At 41.3% G+C, this 18,662-nt stretch overlaps 1 protein-coding gene across 1 annotated transcript in view; it reads right to left on the bottom strand.

Moving 5' to 3' along the window:
- The window catches only part of zbbx (zinc finger, B-box domain containing), a 153,130-nt gene that overhangs the window by 122,551 nt on the left and 11,917 nt on the right, over positions 1-18,662 (bottom strand). The window contains exons 4-5 of the mRNA XM_063044882.1: positions 4,176-4,289; positions 1,131-1,227 (exon numbers count right to left, since the gene is read on the bottom strand). Of these exons, the coding sequence (XP_062900952.1) occupies positions 1,131-1,227; positions 4,176-4,289 (211 nt within the window). The remainder of the gene's footprint in view (positions 1-1,130; positions 1,228-4,175; positions 4,290-18,662) is intronic.

Below are 18,662 nucleotides of genomic sequence, written 5' to 3'. Positions count from 1 at the left end.
TCCTGGCGTATGAAGCATCGATTTCCTGGTGGGTCAAGACGGAGTGGAGGGCCCAGATAATGGCATCATCAGTGAGCCAGTTTGAGCAGTAGGTGAACTAGCAAGGGTCCAGTGTAGCTGGAAGGTTTGGATTTTATATGATCCATTACCAGCTGCACAAAGCAATTTATAATTGTTGAAGTCAGTGCCACTGGGCAGCAATCATTTAGGCCAGCCCTCTTGGCACCAGAATGATTGTGGCTGCCTTGAAGCCTGCAGGAACAGTGAACTGTTTCAGAGAGTTATTAAAGGTTGCTGCTAAAACTTCTGTTAGCTGGGTTGCACAGTCCCTGAGAACCTGACCAGGTATGTTGTTCGGCCCTGAATCTTTGCGTAAGTTTACCCCATCTAGGGTCCTCCTCATCTCAGCTGCTGCCAGATAGGGTGTCTGTTCCTCGAGAAGAGAAGGTCTTTCTTCACCTTCCCAAGAACACCATTAAGAATGTTCTGACCAGCTGCACCACTGTCTGGTACGGAAATTGCAAGGCATCTGAACATAAGACCCTACAAAGGATTAGAGTGCTGAGAGGGTATGGCTTCCACCCATCTGGGAAAGTTGTCAGGTGCACTTCTTACGCAGGGCCCTTAGCATTGTCAATGTTCCCTCCTATCCAACCCACATTCTCTTTGACCCCCGACCATCAGGCAGGAGGTATCATAGCATTAGGGCAAAGACTGTTAGGATGGCAAACAGCTTTCTTCCCCCAGGCCATAAGACTATTGAACTCCATTCCAGCACCCAGGTCTCAACATGTATGAAAATACTTCAACATTAAATATACAGTAATGTAAGTGTTTTGCTGTCCCCTCCTCACAGCTACCATCTTGATAATTAAAGGTAGTTACTGAGGTGCTAAGAAGAGAAAAATTAAGTGAGCAAGCATGAGAAAAATGAACCTTTTGTGCTGAGTTTTTTGAGTTTACAATAACATTTATCTTAGCAAGACTTTAACAGTAACTATTATAATTTTTCATTTATTTTTATATTGTCTCTGACATCACAAACCCAGGTGAAATTGAGAAGCAGCCTCAAATGACAGGTATTTTTCTAAAATAATTTTATTTCTGTCTATTTTAAAGTTTCTTCTAACCTTTTGATTAAAGTTATCTTTATTCTTCAGCACTACTTGGGCATGATTTGTCAGGTTTCCCACCTGTCCAGATTTCCAATGATATGCTCCTGCTCGTCTGTAATAGTCAAAAGAGAAACAAAATAAAATAAATATATCCATCAAAACCAATAACGTTTCAATGTCTACTCTTAAATTCATAATTTAGATTGTTGGATATTGATGTTTTTGATCTGAGGTTCTTCAGAAGTCAAAAATGAAGCATAAAACTTGGTGCTTACAAATGGTTATTAAGTTCTAACGGCTATAATCTAATCTAATAATCTGATCTAAGTGCACAAAGAACAAAGGGATGAGGGAAGGAGACTAGCAAAAACAGGGCAGGTGAAGGTGAAAAGTGACAAAAAGCAAAGACAACGACACCAAACCAGTATGGCTTGGGTCCTTGTAGAGGCTGCTGCATCAGAGTGCACTGCCCTCTTACTGGAAGTCAGATAAGATGTGCTTAGATAAATCATAACAGATGAATGTTATTACAGAAGAGGTTTTCACTCACTGGCTACTACTGTATCTTACTCGAAGTTTTGCAGCAGAATATGTCTCTGAGATGTTGACTAAAGTTTTCCAGACCTCTGTCTTCACGGTAATTTTGCATTCCTGACATTCAAGGTGATTGTGGAATTTATCTGAATAAGCTCAGTTTAAAAATATTTATTTTGTTCATTGGTGATGATCTCTTTGTTATTGGGAGTAATTTTAATTGCCACAAGAACTGTAGATACAGTAACTGGTAAACATTGTATTTACATATTGCAATAGCTGATCAGGTAAAATTTGAAAATCCTGTTGTGACACGTCCTTTAATTTAATCTTTTTTTTACTATATTTATGAAATACCCTCTTCATTTACATGTTTTTGCCCATAATGATTTGTAAAGGTAGTAAATACAATTAGATTCCTGAGCAACACAAAATGCTGGAGGAACTCAACAGGCCATGTTGCACTGATGGAAGGAAATGGACAGTTGACATTTCGGGTGGAGACCCTCCATCTGCTTCAGTCTAGATCTTCGTTATTAAATTTATGTACATTTGCTTATTGTTCTAGGATGTCATTGTCTCAGGCTTTGGCATTTAGTAACTTAGTTTCTATTTAATTTTACCTCACAGAAATGATTAATTGTGCTATTGTCAATTTTATGATTGCAAGACACTGTTGGACATTAAAAAATTCAGGTACTGCAGGTCTATCCAATCAGCAAGTTTCTCATTGGCAGAGGAGCTGGACTTGGTGTGGACCGTGTTGCAGCCTGCTACAGAGAGGTGTTGGAATCAGTGTGAGAAGAGGATGTGCAGCCTAACAGTGAGTGATTATTTTGGTCCATTTCCTTGTGATCATAAGACCCTAGTGGATATTGGTAATGTGTAATGCTGCAAGTCCTGTTCACTGGTTTATTGGGGGGACCTCGACTGCAGTGTGGACTAGGCCTCATTCCATGGTGTCACCCGTTGTGATGACGCCAGAGACAGTATGGCGTGGCAACCATGCTGGCGTCGGTGCTGTTCCCAGTGTTTGCTTAGTGAAAGACAAGCTGGATTGCACTCACCTGAAGACTGCTACGGGTTTCTTCTTGCTGACAACATCCATGGACTCGGGGACCTGGCCTATTTTTTTTGTATTACTGTATGTTTACTGTTATCTTATATATGCTATAGATGCCTTGTCTGTGTATCACTGTTGGTACAGGTTGAGTACCCCTAATCCAAAATGCTTGGGGCTGGAAGATTTTGGAATATATAATGAGATAGCCTAGGATCGCCATCATGTCTGACTCTGAATTTATGTTATCGGTAAGCAATCTTTGCCTTACACATATGATTACACATAGGTACTTAACAGTAAAAATTATTACAAAACATTTACATAATGAAAATATAATGTGTGCAGAGTAACAAAGAAGCACAGCAACAATGGGAGAATACCTGAATCAGTTGTTGAACAGCAACAGGCTTGCAGTCTCCACCTACGATGCTGTGTTTTGATTAAAAGGTTACAGTATACTGTATTTGTATTTTACTTCTTTTTTAAGTTTTATGTACAGTATAAAAATAATCAGCATCATAGACTTGTTCTGGTGTTAGATTTTCATCAGCGACGATCTTTGCAAACTCACCAAAGAATTTATCTGTGGCTTCATGATTAGCAAACACTTTGTCTTTAATTTTTTAAAAAATCTTTAAAAATTTAATGCAGTGCCTTTTCTTAAATTTCTGCAACCAGCCTGCTGTGTATTCACAATTACCTTCAATTTTCAGTTCGTCATGATAGATCTTTGCTTGTTTCACGATCAGCATACTATTATGCGACATATGTTTACTCCAATGCTGATGAATCCATTTTTTTAATACATGATCATGATCTTCATTTTCTGCTTTATGCAGTGCTTTTTTATTTTTCACGAACTTCTGTTCATTACATATATGAGGTCACTTCTCAGAAATTTCTTTGATGTGCAGAGACCTTCATATTACCTGGGAACCTACCCAGCACCTTGTGGAATTTTCCATTTGTAACGTCAGGTTACCACTCAAAAAAATTTAGGATTTCGGAGGTTTTCAGATTTTGGAAATTTGGATAAAGGGTATTCAACATGTACTGTGTTTTACACCTTAGCAAAACACTGTTTATGAGTATTCACGTATGGTCGAATAACAACAAAATTGAACTTCAACTCCTGAACCAAGATGATTTTTTTTTGACATTTTGAAGCAAGATTTCTGTGGCCTCCAACTTCCACTGTTCTACAATTAGTGGCCTTGTGCTCAGCTTTTTAACGCCAAACTCTATATTTACTACCTAAACCTTTCCAACTCTCTATTTTTTAATGATCAAGCTTTTAGTTACCTGCTCCAATAGTAATACGTGACTCCATTTAAGTGCTTTGAGACTTGTTTTATTACAATAGAAACTATAAAATAAATACAGACTCCTGTTTTTGTATAAACCCTGACATAGTCACAGATCAGAAGAAAGATATGTGCAAAGTAGTAACTTAGAGAACTTACTCCCTTTCTTCCTTTTCCTTACTCATAGCTTGTCGAAGTTGATGCAATCTTTGTTCCATTACATCACGATCTAGTTCCAGTTGCGCAGTTTCTAACCGTAACTCCCTAAGATTTCTGGAGAAAAAGCATTTAAGATTGCATACTATATATACATATAAGGTACAAAGTAACTAAATCTGAAGTTACGTGACAAAAATTACTAATATGAACATCCTCCCAGTCTGGATTTCTACTTAATGTCTACAATACCTGTCTTATATCAATCAAAAGGAAACAATACAAAATGCTTTTGTCCATTCAGCATAATCCTTTCTAATCCTATTGTACTCTTTCCATTTCCCTATCAGCTACCCCCCATCCCCCAACCCCAACCCAGATATTTCCACCTATCTATACACTTATGGCAATTTACACTAGCCATTCAACTAACAAGACTGCACATATTTTGAGAAAGCACACGGTCACACAGAGAGTGTGCAGACTTCATTAAGATAGTACCAATGGTCAGGATCAAACCCAGACAGCTGGAGCTGAAAGGCAGCAGCTCCACTAACTGTAGTAGGTTTGAAAAATGTTGTGTATGCCACATATTAGTGGTCCCCAACCTCCGGGCCGTGGACCAAAACTGGGTCGCAAAGCATGCAGGGATGCAGCGGTAGCCGGAGCGTACCCAGCACATTTTTAAGAAAAAAGCCGAAATAAACAAGCTAATTAATTAGGTGCCGCCTGGCACGTAAATGTCGGCCCAGATCAGAGGTGATTGCCAATTTCACTTGCTCTACGCGATGTTCACTCCTCTTTTCAGGATGCTGGAGCCTTTAGCTGTTCCATTGTTTGATCAATTTAAACACCAGCCCAGACAGGCTGAAAAGGCAGGGCTGTCAGGATCGAGGTGACATGTTGAATCTACACAAACTTCTACTAAAGTATAGGCACTGCCATGCTTTCTTTGTAATGACAGTTACGTGCTGGTCCCAGGACAGATCCTCTGACACTTTTCAGAGAGAGAAACGTCGATCCTTAATGCCGAAGAATTTAAAGTTATTGACCCACTCAATTCCTCCAATGAAGACTGGCTTCTGGGTGGCACCTAATTAATTAGCTTGTTTATTTTGGCTTTTCTCTTAAAGATGTGCTGGGTGCACTCCGGCTATCACTGCACCCCTGCATGCTTCGCGGCCCGGAGGTTGGGGACTACTGCCATACATGATTGGATTCTTTAAGTTTTTATATATATCCCAATTTCTTACCAACAAAGTTAATTACATATTTCTGAGTACTCTGCAAGATTCTGCAGATGAGGCTGGTATTATTATTTTAAAGATAATAGTATCCATGCAGTACTGGTAATGTTTATAAACATTATGAAATTTTTCAGAGGGCCAGATAAGATAGGACTCCATTCTGGAATTACATTTTCTGGATGGAGATGTCTAAATGACCTGGATGAAATCTTGCAGAGAGAAGCAGGCTCCAGCATTGTGCAAGACTTAATGTATCACCAAGGTCCTACACTTGGAATGCCCTGACACTCATTACTGTAGGGGGTTTTCAAATATTTCATTAGGCCAAAAACATTTAAAAACCATTCAGATTTAATCGATTTAATGTATACTGTAGAAATGTAACCATAAAAGGTTTAAATAATTAGGAACAATAAAGTAAATGAATTGGATCATTTAATCCCCAGTCATCCCTGACATACAGCGAATAGGCCAGATGAAAAATGCATCTCTCTTCAGTATTTTTATATTCCTCTGTTAGAATTAAAATATGAGACCAGCAAAGGAACAGAAGGTGGTTAGATGCAATGTCATCTGACCACCAGTGCATCCTGGACTCTCACATTTAGCCAAGGAATCCACAAGCTGAGTCCTATAACTAAATTGTATTCCCAGTCAGAAAAGACAGTTTTTAAAATGTGGATCCCATTTACAGTTTTATTCAATGCTTGTCCATTTTTCCTGCAATAGCATACAAGTTTTCTGTACATAGAATAATGTTCAAAAAGAAATCAAAGGTAAAGAAAATTAAATATGAAGAAGTCTCACACTTAAAAGAATTATTTTCCACAAATCAAGCATAATAAAGTAAAACTGTTTTATTAATGGATATTTGCTGTTGCAATTGCAACACTTAGCTGTTGATACCTTCGAATTTCGAACAAAATACACTGAAATTAGTAACATATGGAGTTAAGCACAACAAAAGAAATGTCATATTCCATCTTGGCATCAATCACTATATTAGTTCTCCTGAACAGAAGAGATTCTGAAGTTCTCCTTATCTCGGCATAATCGTATCAGAGAATTATAAATAGTCAGAACAGGATAAAAGTCATTCCTGCCTATAGATAAACAGTCAGTCATAACTTGCAGATGACACACGATATGGAAATGTGGTAAATAGTGAATCAATTTTACAAGGACATTAGAGTATTAGTGAAATGAACAGAAATGAGTAGAAATAAAAGCTGACACTAAATGTAAAGGATAAAGTAAATACCATAAAAAGCCTGTGTACATCAAGAGTAAAATTTATTTATCTTTACTCAGCAAGTTAATAAGAAAAGACCCATCTGAAAGGATGGTGAAAGCAGATTAATTAGAAATTCTCACTATAGAAAAAAAACAAGATTATTTCTATCACCTCCCCCGGTGACCCTCCTTCTTCCCTTTCTCCTATGCTTCACTCTCCTCTCCTATCAGATTCCTTCTTCTCCAGCCCTTTACCTTTCCCACCTACCTGGCTTCACTTATCACCCTCTAGCTCAGCCTTTCTCAACTTTTTTGCACTTGAGGAACCCTTTAAATAATTTTCAGGTTTGATGGAACCCCTGCGTAAAAATTTTTACATCTATATCTCATGGTACATTAGCATGATCACTAAGTTGGACATATAATAATCCAAAAATAATTGTCAATGTTCTTTTGAGTAGAGAATGCAGTTTGAGCCAACATGGCTTTAAAAAACAGGAAATTAAGCTTAGCTTACCTTTCTTGAAATTAATCTCTTTCTTTCCCTTTCATAAATTTTTAAATCTCATAAAGCTAACATAATACATTTCTGTTAAATAACTGGCTCAAGCCAAAATGGGTTTTAATTTTTCTGAATGTAGACTCGGACCTACCTAGTTTTGATTCAAATAGGAGCATTTTATTTGAAAAACTAAATCTCTCATGAAGCCAACCAGTACAGATGCCAACACAGTTCCTCCAAGACAGACCCTTTGTTTCCAGATATGAAGATAAAACATTAAATATATCTTGGTCTTCGCCTGTTTTGAGGAGCTCTTTGCAACAGAAAAAGTTTTCTTGAATTTCACCATCTTTTACAAATTGTCAAGTCACTTTTTATTGTCGTTTTGACCATAACCGCTGGTACAGTACACAGTAAAAACGAGACATTTTTCAGGACCATGGTGCTACATGAAACAATACAAAAACTACACTGAACTACATAAGAACAACACAAAAACGACACTAGACTACAGACCTACCCAGAACTGCATAAAGTGTATAAAACAATGCAGGCATTACAATAAATAATAAACAAGACAATATGCACAGTAGAGGGCAGTAGGTTGGTGTCAGTCCAGGTTCTGGGTATTGAGGAGTCTGATGGCTTGGGGGAAGAAACTGTTACATAGTCTGGTCGTGAGAGCCCGAATGCTTTGGTGCCTTTTGCCAGATGGCAGGAGGGAGAAGAGTTTGTATGAGGGGTGCATGGGATCCTTCATAATATTGTTGTTTGCTTTATGGATGCAGCGTGTGGTGTAAATGTCTGTAATGGCGGGAAAAGAGACCGCGATGATCTTCTCAGCTGACCTCACTATCCGCTACAGGGTCTTGCGATCCAAGATGGTGCAATTTTCAAACCAGGCAGTGATGCAGCTGCTCAGGATGCTCTCAATACAACCTCTGTAGAATGTGGTGAAGATGGGGGGTGGGAGATGGACTTTTCTCAGCCTTTGCAGAAAGTAGAGACGCTGCGGGCTTTCTTTGCTATGGAGCTGGTGTTGAGGCACCAGGTGAAACCTTACAAATGCTCCAACATGATATGCATCGGTGAAATCTGTTGACTCATCAACCTGGAGAGAGGAGCTGTTTTTTTTTCAGTTTATCACACAGAACCTCTTCAGCATCATATGACATGTCATCAATATGTCGACTTATTGTACTATTTAAGAGTGAAACCCTTTCAATTTCCCATACTGCAGCGTGTCCTAACATTTTACCCACTATAATTTTACATGCTGGCATTATTAGGTTCTCACCAACTGTGTGACTTTTCTTTTTCTGGGTAATAAGTTCTACTAAATAACTTGCTTCCTGAACCCTTTTACTGATTGTGACTTTGTAAACAAATGCTTTACTCTGTTTGTTTTGAGATTCTAACAGCCATTTAAAATAATCAGCACTTTTACGTGCCGTCTGGCTGTGATTTGCAGTTAAGTGGCTTTTCAATTTTGCTGGAGACATTGCTGTGTTTTTAAATTGTTTGCCACCAACTAGGCACAATGGAATAGGATAACTTGAATTACCAGTCCATGTAAAACCCATTGATAAGTAGTTTTCATTATAAAGACTTTTTTGTGTCCATTGTTGCACTAGTGCATTGAAATGATCAGATGATTGTAATTCTTCATCTTTATAAAGACTTTTTTGTGTCCATTGTTGCACTAGTGCATTGAAATGATCAGATGATTGTAATTCTTCATCATTAACCTGATCAGAATTGTCCACAGCCTTAGGCCTAAAATCCTCCTCTTCTGTCTAACTCACACCTTCTCTTCAAAAATAATCACATTGGACCTTCAGATACATCTGTAAAGCACAGGGGTTAAAAGCCCCCAACAGCCTAGGTTGGGTAAGTTCATTCAATGCTCAGAAAACAAACTTCACATTCATCAGCCTACCATCTTCCCCTCCATGCAATACGGCACTCACCAATTATCAATGGCCTCCCCTATCTTGCATCAAAAATTGAGAATGAACTCAACCAAATAAACACGGTCCTATTCGCATTGCCATACTGGGCTGAGAAATCTCTAACGAGATTGCTAACAAGGCTGCTCAGTCAATGCCCACCACTGCGATCACAAGCATCTCATGTTGTGTGAAGTTCAAAAAATGATGTTTATTTTTTTTTTAATCACATCCTCTCGCAGAACCCCTAGCAACCTCCAACAGTACCCCGGTTGAGAAACACTGCTCTAGCTAGTTCTCCTTCCTTTCCCCCCCAACTTTTTATTTTGGCATCTTCCCTCTTCCTTTCCAGTCCTGAAGAAGAGTCTCGGTCCAAAATACCAATTGTTTATTTATTTCCACAGATGCTGCCTGACCGGCTGAGTTCCTCCAGCATTTTGTGTGTGTTGCTCTGGATTTCCAGCCTCTGCAGAATCTCGTGTTTAAAACAGATTCCTATGTTGTTGTGGCAAACTGTATTTCCTAAATTACAAATAGGCCCTTCTTTGATTAAAGCACTTGGAACTCAAGACTGGGAATACTGTAGCATTATTGGATTGAAATCCATTGCTATTTTGTAACTGTAAACACTGTATTTTGGAAGTGGAGTAGAATGCACAGTTGTCACTAGTTCATTTAAAGCTACTGACTAGCGATGAAATTCTGCCATACTTGCTTCCTAGAAATTTCTACATAACATATATGTGAATTAATCTCGCTTTTCTCTGTACAAATACTGCAAGTTTCTGCTACTGTCATTATCCTGCCTTATCCCAATGACAGGGTGATTCAAATAAACAATCTATTTTCCTTTTTTATCTTTTCTGTAGCATTAAACTACTCTCTTGTCTCACTTTTAAATTGGAAATATAACAACCTTAATATCATTATCCATCCTAAAATGTATTATTTAACTCTCACAAGTCAGGTAGTCTTATATTTTGTTGAATATTTTATACAGGTAGACAGCCTTATGTAAAATATAGTACTTACCATTTTGTATAGTATTAATCATTTGTTTGTGGAAAAGGAATATTCATTATTTTCTGTATTTTCAGTATGAAGCAGCAAACACAATTTTTTTACATATTAATAAAAAGTTCAGTTGCCAAATTTCAATACTCATGGGTATTATAGCAATGCAGAAACCCACATTAAACTTAAATTAATAAGTTTGTTTCTCAACTTAGACATAGTTTGTCGTTTATGAAAAAATCAGTCTTTTTTAGGTGCCTGCACAGGACTATTTATTATGCACAATGATAAATAGAAAACACTAAGCACTCAGCATTTCAGGCAACATCTATAGTAAGAGAAACAGAGTTAATTTGTCAGGTCATAACCCCTTCATCAGAATTAGGGAAGACAGCAACATTTAAGTTTTTAGTTGCATTGAAGACAGGAAAAAGGATAGGACAAAAGGAAAATCTCTGACAGATTGAGGCCAGGGTTGCCGGGAGATGCCATGGAGAAGGACAGTTCAGAATGGCAAACAAATATGATATGTAGGAAATTGCAGGTCAAGTATGCTAATGGACAAGAGAAAAAAAAACGGAGCCAATATCACAGATGGATAACTAATAGTAGGAATGGTCAATTCAGATAAAGTCAGAAAAATTGAGTCCAGATTGGTTCAACATGCCTACATAGAAAATGAAGTGATGTTCCTCAACCATGTGCTGGACCAGATCAGAACAGTGAACTATTGGATGAATACAAAAGGCTTTGCATTTTCTTCAACTACTTCCTGTAAATAAAATTTTGAGATATGGTATATGAAATGGGATTAACTCCAGTTTGCTTTGGAACTAGATAAGATTAGCTCTATTTGTCATATCTACTGTGAATTGTGTCATTTGCATCAAATCAAATCAAATCAGTGCGGAATGTACTGAGCAGCCTGCAAATATCGCCATGCTTCTACCACCAACACAGAATCCCACAACTCACTAACCCTAACCGTACATCTTCGGAATGTGGGAGGAAACTGGAGCACCTAGACAAAACTCACACTGTCACAGGGAGAACGGAGAAACTCCTTATATAGACAGTGGTGGGAATCGAATCCCAATCTGCACTATAAAGTGATACGCTAAACCCTACACTACCAGGCCTCCTTACACCACCATGCCAACAATGTTTGTGATTTTACAAAACTACAGCTTGCTGTGCTTTGTCATTACATGGTAAATGTAATGCGGTATGTCAAATTACCAGGTGAACGAGTAGTCTTTTGGGTACTGCAAGTCTGTGTTTTTATTGGTGCTTGGTGGCGGGGGCACTGATGATTTATTGCTGGTGGGGGCATCATTGCTTTGCTGCTGCTTATGCGTGGGAGGAGGGAACTGGGGGGTGGGTTGGGGTTCCAACATTTAAGTGTCATTCATTCTTTGGGGCACTCCCCTATTTTTGTGGATGTTTGTGAATTAGAAGAATTTCAGGATGTATGTTGTGCTGTAGCGTTGGTGAAATCACCGGAGAGACAGAGTCACTGGTAGATACAAAGCAACTTCTTTATTCGACACAACAAAGTGCAGCAGGCATCTTACGGACAGAGATGCTTTCCGCAGAAAGGTCTGCTAGCTCAATGTGGGCTCGATATTTATATGCTAAGCACAAAGGCAATCGCTACTTACAAACTAAAAGTTATAGACAATGCATAGACAATGCTCCTACTGAAGCGACATACAAAATATCACACCATCCTTTCCTTCCGACACCAACATGTCTGGGCAAAATGTCACACCATCCTTTCCTTCCGACACCAACATGTCTGGGCAAAATGTCACACCATCCTTTCCTTCCGACACCAACATGTCTGGGCAAAATGTCACACCATCCTTTCCTTCCGACACCAACATGTCTGAGTTGGTATCCACAGTCCTTTGTCAAACAGTTAAAATAGAAGTCTGGTGGCCAAAGTCATTTAGGTGTAAACAAATCATCTACCCAAAAAAATTCACTCTAACAGTCCCTCCTCTTGGCCTTCCTGGACAAAAATTAAATTTGTATCAGGAAAGGCCAACCTAGGAGAATCTGCTCAGATAGAGCAGCCAAAAAATGCCCTGTTTCAAAATTCCCCCCCAATCTTATGTACCTCTATCTATCCTAGCATTACCTAATCGTTACCTACCAAATGTTAAGCAGAGAGGCTGTTCCAAGTCTTTAGAAATGCGGCTCCTTTCGTGTGCCTGTCACTGACTGCATCTTAATCACATTCCTTTGTCTTCAGCCCTTTATCCTCTGGTCGCTGAAACTCTTCTTCCAGGAGCACCCACAGGCTCTCTCATCGATGCAACAGGAAGGGGTTGGGGTGGCCTCTACGTAAACGTCTGCAAGGACCTCTCCCTGGTGGCACCCCCTTCTGAATTGTCCGGTCGATCACTAGCCCAACTGCTGAAATGGGCCCAGCTCCTCCGACTCGGGGTGACTGCTTTCAGATGCCGTGTGCAGTCTGAAATGCCATCGAAGTGGTGGAACTTGCTGTCTCTGCTTTAACTCAAAAATCCCTCCCCGTCTATTTCCCAATAAATTTCTATACTATGCTATAAAATTAATCGTCTACCTTCAGCAACCAGCCTGCTTTACAGAGTACCTTCATCAACACACTTTAGCAGGCTATTCAATGTTTTCCAACACGATTCTCAGTGTCTGCTGCCACGCTCTCGGCATTTTCTGCCTGTGCGTTTTCTCCGGGTATGTTTTCATCAGCTGTGGTCAGGTCTGGCATGGCCGGCTGGTGTTCCTCTCTTAGGTTCTCTGTAATTACATGGTTACTGGGTACACTTGGTTCCCCACTCTGTCTGTGGGAGCAAGAAGAGGGTGAATGGTATGCTTTAACCTGAGTCCAGAGTTTCCACTGACTGCCTCGCCGAGTCTATACACAGACACACGTATCATTGGTTAAGAGTACCGTCTGTGGTCCTATCCACCTGGGGGCAGACCCCGGCCTTTCTGGCAGCACCCTCACCATAACTTGGTCGCTGGGCTATGGAAGGACTATCCTCTTTCCCTCTGGCTCTTTCTGATCAGTGATGCGCTGTTGTTGTTTCGCTCGGTCCTTTAATACTTTAAGTTGGTTACAAAGGTCTTTCATATATTGGGTCATTCTATCCCTGTAAGCCCCAGGCTCCCTGCAACCCATAATTACCCCATAAGGGAGTCGCATTGCTCGCCCCATCAATAATTCGTAGGGGCTGAGACACAACGTGCAGTTCTGGACTGCGCGCAATCTTATCAAGATTCCTGGTAATACATCCACCCATGTCTTTCCTGTCTCAGCTATAGCTTTGGCTAACGCATTCTTGATTGTTCAGTTCATCCTTTCTACCATCCCTGAACTCCGGGGGTGGTAGGGTACGTGGAACCGTTGCCGAATCCCTAGTAGTTGGCACATTTCCTTCATCACTTTCCCCGTGAAATGTGCTCCCTGATCTGAATCCACCTGAACTGGGGTTCCCCCCCTTGGGAGGATTTCCTGAGCTAGGATCCATGCAGCGGTGCGGGCGGTGCAGTCCCTTGTTGGGAAAGCCTCTACCCACCGAGTGAAGTGATCCATGATTACTAGACAGTAACTTTTCCCCCTACTTTTTGGTAGGGGCCCTGTGAAGTCTATCTGAATGTTTCCCCAGGGTCCCCTCGGCCGTGGCTGATTTGCCAGCTGTAGCTTTCTGCCCTTACCAGGGTTATGTTGGGCACAAATGATACAACGGCGGCAGAATTTCTCAACATCCCCGCCCATCCCTGGCCACCACCAGTCCTGCTGGAGTGTTGTGATCATGCTCTGCCTTCCCTGATGCATCACCCCATGATATAACTTTAGTAGTATCTGTCTAATACAGGGTGGGGCCACCGTGACTCTTTCTTCCCCATGTGTGCAGCGCCCATCTGGTCCCTCCTTTGCTCCTTTTCTCCTCCATTTTCCCTTCTCTTCTGCCTCTACCTCTCCATATAATTTTACTAAACTGGCTTCTGTCGTTTCCTCCTGCACATTTGCAATTTCAATTGCCTCTTGTTTCTCTGCTGTCTTATTCGCAGTACTGTCTGCCCTCGGAGGAACTGGGAAAATTTCATGTTCTGGAGTGGCCGTAGTCTCTCTGAGTATCCCCTGGTGTTTTTGTTCCTTCGCTATACCCTAAACAGCGGTCAGTGTGTCAGTTTGTATAGGGTCCTGCTTAGGGGGTTTATACAGACCCTCCTCTATTTTAACTGGGTGTATCTTTACCTGCTCACAATCTTGTTTGTCTCTAGCCCACACAGCTGGGAACTGCTGACAAGGTAACTCATAGACACCATCCTGGCTCCAGTCTCTAATGATCGGGGCAGCTGCGACTATGCTAGGCAGGTTGTGTATTCTGTTGGTTGTGCGCGTTCGCTGCCCCTGACTCGTCCATATTATTTCTCCCTTTTCCGAATCTATAACAGCTCCTGCTTCCCGTAGGATGTCTAGTCCAAGGATCGTGCCCTCATTATTTGGACATACCCAGAAATACACTGGAAGCTGCACTCCCCCACTTTCTAGTATCTGCGATTCGCTTCTTTCTGCTTTTACTGTTTTCCCTCCTACACCCCTGATATAACTGGCCTGTCCGGTTGTTGGTAAGGGTAAGTCTGTTATCGATACCAATGCCCCTGTGTCCACTAACATATTGCATTGCTGTCCCCCTAACAATGCTGTTGTGTATATCCATGAGTCACCGGCGCTGACAGTGGATCCCGCTGCCACATCTTTTTCTGCCCTAAGAGGTGCCATGACTAACCCTTTGATCTGATCGACAGTCAGACCGGTTGCTGATGGGGTGAGTGACTGGGTGTCTGCCATGACCTCCGCCTGGGTTTTCCCCCTCCCTTTTGGACACTGTCTCCAGCCATGTCCCGATAGGCCACAGCTGTAGCATATCAACTCCTTCACTGTCTTATACCTGATACGGCAGTCCTTTGCTAGGTGCCCTGGCTGCCGGCAAGCAAAACAAACTCTCCGGGACATCACAGCAGCTGCATCCACTATACCCACTTTACGATTTCTCTTGCCTTTCCTTTGGTCTATCTCACTGGCCCATGAAACCATCTCAAAGTAGCTGGACCCTACTGTTATGCCTAAATCTAAAACTTCTTGGTGGGCTGAGCTCAGGCCTTCCTTCAGCATTTTTAGGAAGACTGGGTCGTCCCTCCCTGGATTATCCAACCCTGAATACTCCTCGTACACTCCATATTTACGTTCTGCATAATCCATGGCTGTCTCGTCAGCTTTTTGAATCACTGCCATTATCATTCCCCAGCTACTCTCGTCTCCCCCCAGCCACTGCCTCACTTCCCCTTTAAAAGAGCGATATCTTTCTTCATTACTGGAGCTCCCGGTAGTTGCCCATGTACCATCCCACACCCCCGGGCCAGTCTGTCCTACATATTCCTCGGGCACTTTGCTTTCACTAACATGTGTATATCTTTAGGGTGCATCTGGTGAATTTCAACCACTTCCTCAAGTTTGCGCCACAGGTGACCTTAAGTGAGGGCAACTCGGACAAAATGCTCTGTTTCTCCCCGGGGATGAAGGGCTGATGAATAGTCGTAATCAAGTTCAAGGGCTGGCTCAGATCGTCAGGGTTCTGAACCTGACGTTGCCTGACCTCAATAGGTGCCATTCTGGTAGATCTATCTGGGTAAAACCTCTTCCTGAGATATCCCCACACTAATTCCCACACTATGCAAAATATAAAACTGCAGAGTATGTATTCCACAATCTGCCAGTTTTGAGTACCCGAACTCATGATGCCTGCCATATTCCTTTCCATCACACTTGCAAACGCATACACTAAAATGCAGCTCCCAAACGAATATACACGCCCCTACTCTGGCGTTTCGAACCGTACCGTTGGTTACCACCTTTCACAACTGGTGGTCCAAGTCTCACCAAGTTAACCAAGTTAACATGCAAAGATTCTTCACATACATAAACACACATGCACACGCACACACTCCTTTAATATCTACCAGTTCAGCTCTCCACATTCGTGATACCTCGTATTCCCATGTGTCCACTGACCGAACAGATCCAAGTGTGAGTGTTATTTTAGAAAAATACTCACCAACTTAAGACTGCTAGGAACGCTGGCCACATGACGGGTCATGAAGGTATCCCACTTCTGACACCAAATGTTGTAGCGTGGATGAAATTACCGGAGAGACAGAGTCACTGGTAGATACAAAGCAGCTTCTTTATTTGACACAACAAGGTACAGCAAGCATCTTACGGACGGAGACACTTTCCCCAGAAAAGTCTGCTAGCTCAATGTGGGCTCGATATTTATATGCTAAACACAAAGGCAATCGCTACTTAAAAAGCTATAGACAATGCATAGACAATACTTCCTACTGAAGCGACATACAAAACATCACACCATTCTTTCCTTCCAATGCCAACGTGTCTGGGCAAAATATCACACCATCCTTTCCTTCCAACGCCAACATGTCTGAGTTGGTATCCACAGTCCTTTGTCAAACAGTTAAAATAGAAGTCTGGTGGCCAAAGTCATTTAAGTGTAAACAAATCATCTACCCAAAAAAATTCACTCTAACAGTTGTATACATTTCTCTGAATTAAATGTACCTATTGAAACCTATTAAAGTAGCGTTATAGTTAAGTTATTGGACTACCATCAAGAGTCCTGACAAATGTTCCACAGGCACGAGTTTGAATTCCAGCTGGTTGGGACTCCCGTACTGTTAGGGGTCTAGATGGATTAGAGTTTGTAAAATGTGTTCAGCAAAGTTTTCTAAATCAATATACAGAGGTACCAACCAGAGAGGATGCAATATTAGATCTCCTATTAGGAGTTAGGACAAGTGACGGAAGTGTGTGTAGGGGAGCACGTTGGTTCCAGTGATCATAACACCATTACTTTCAACTTGTTCATGGATAAAGATAGATCTGGTCCTAGGGTTGAGGTTCTAAACTGGAAGAAGGCCAAATTTGAAGAAATGAGAAAGGATCTAAAAAGCGTGGATTGGGACAGGTTGTTCTCTGGCAAGGATGTAATCAGTAAGTGGGAAGCCTTCAAAGGAGAAATTTTGAGAGTGCAGAGCTTGTATGTTCCTGTCAGGATTAAAGGCAAAGTGAATAGGAATAAGGAACTTTGGTTCTCAAGGGATATTGCAACTCTGATAGAGAAGAAGAGAGAGTTGTATGACAGGAAACAGGGAGTAAATACGGTGCTTGAAAAGTATAAAAAGTGCAAGAAAATACTTAAGAAGGAAATCAGGAGGGCTAAAAGAAGACATGAGGTTGCCTTGGCAGTCAAAGTGAAGGATAATCCAAAGAGCTTTTACAGGTATATTAAGAGTAAAAGGATTGTAAGGGAAAAATTGGTCCTCTTGAAGATCAGAGTGGTCAGCTATGTGCGGAACCAAAAGAAATGGGGGAGATCTTAAATGCGTTTTTTGCGTCTGTATTTACTAAGGAAACTGGCATGAAGTCTATGGAATTACGGGAAACAAGTAGTGAGATCATGGAAACTATACAGATTGTAAAGGAGAAGGTCCTTGCTGTCTTGAGGAAAATTAAAGTGGATAAATCCCCGGGACCTGACAGGATGTTCCCTCGGACCTTGAAGGAGACTAGTGTTGAAATTGCAGGGTCCCTGGCTGAAATATTTAAAATGTTGCTGTCTACAGGTGAGGTGCCGGAGGATTGGAGAGTGGCTCATGTTGTTCCGTTGTTTAAAAAAGGATCGAAAAGTAATCCGGGAAATTATAGGCCAGTAAGTTTAACGTCAGTAGTAGGTAAGTTATTGGAGAGAGTACTAAGAGACAGAATCTACAAGCATTTGGATAGACTGGGACTTATTAGGGAGAGTCAACATGGCTCTGTGCGTGGTAGGTCATGTTTGACCAATCTATTGGAGTTTTTCGAGGAGGTTACCAGGAAAGTGGATGAAGGGAAGGCAGTGGATATTGTCTACATGGACTTCAGTAAGGCCTTTGACAAGGTCCCGCATGGGAGGATAGTTAGGAAAATTCAGTCGCTAGGTGTACGTGGAGAGGTGGTAAATTGGATTAGACATTGGCTCGATGGAAGAAGCCAGAGAGCGGTGGTAGAGAATTGCTTCTCTGAGTGGAGGCCTGTGACTAGTGGTGTGCCACAGGGATCAGTGCTGGGTCCATTGTTATTTGTCATCTATATCAATGATCTGGATGATAATGTGGTAAATTGGATCAGCAAGTCTGCTGATGATACAAAGATTGGAGGTGTAGTAGACAGTGAGGAAGGTTTTCAGAGCCTGCAGAGGGACTTGGACCAGCTGGAAAAATGGGCTAAAAAATGGCAGATGGAGTTTAATACTGACAAGTGTGAGGTATTGCACGTTGGAAGGACAAACCAACGTAGAACATACAGGGTTAATGGTAAGGCACTGAGGAGTGCAGTGGAACAGAGGGATCTGGGAATACAGATACAAAATTCCCTAAAAGTGGCGTCACAGGTAGATAGGGTCGTAAAGAGAGGTTTTGGTACATTGGCCTTTAT

The sequence above is a fragment of the Mobula hypostoma genome, chromosome 4 (assembly GCF_963921235.1).
Source record: "Mobula hypostoma chromosome 4, sMobHyp1.1, whole genome shotgun sequence".
Taxonomy (NCBI): Eukaryota; Metazoa; Chordata; class Chondrichthyes; order Myliobatiformes; family Myliobatidae; genus Mobula; species Mobula hypostoma.
Note: the sequence above shows the minus strand (reverse complement) of the source record. Positions and strands in the feature narration are given on the sequence as shown.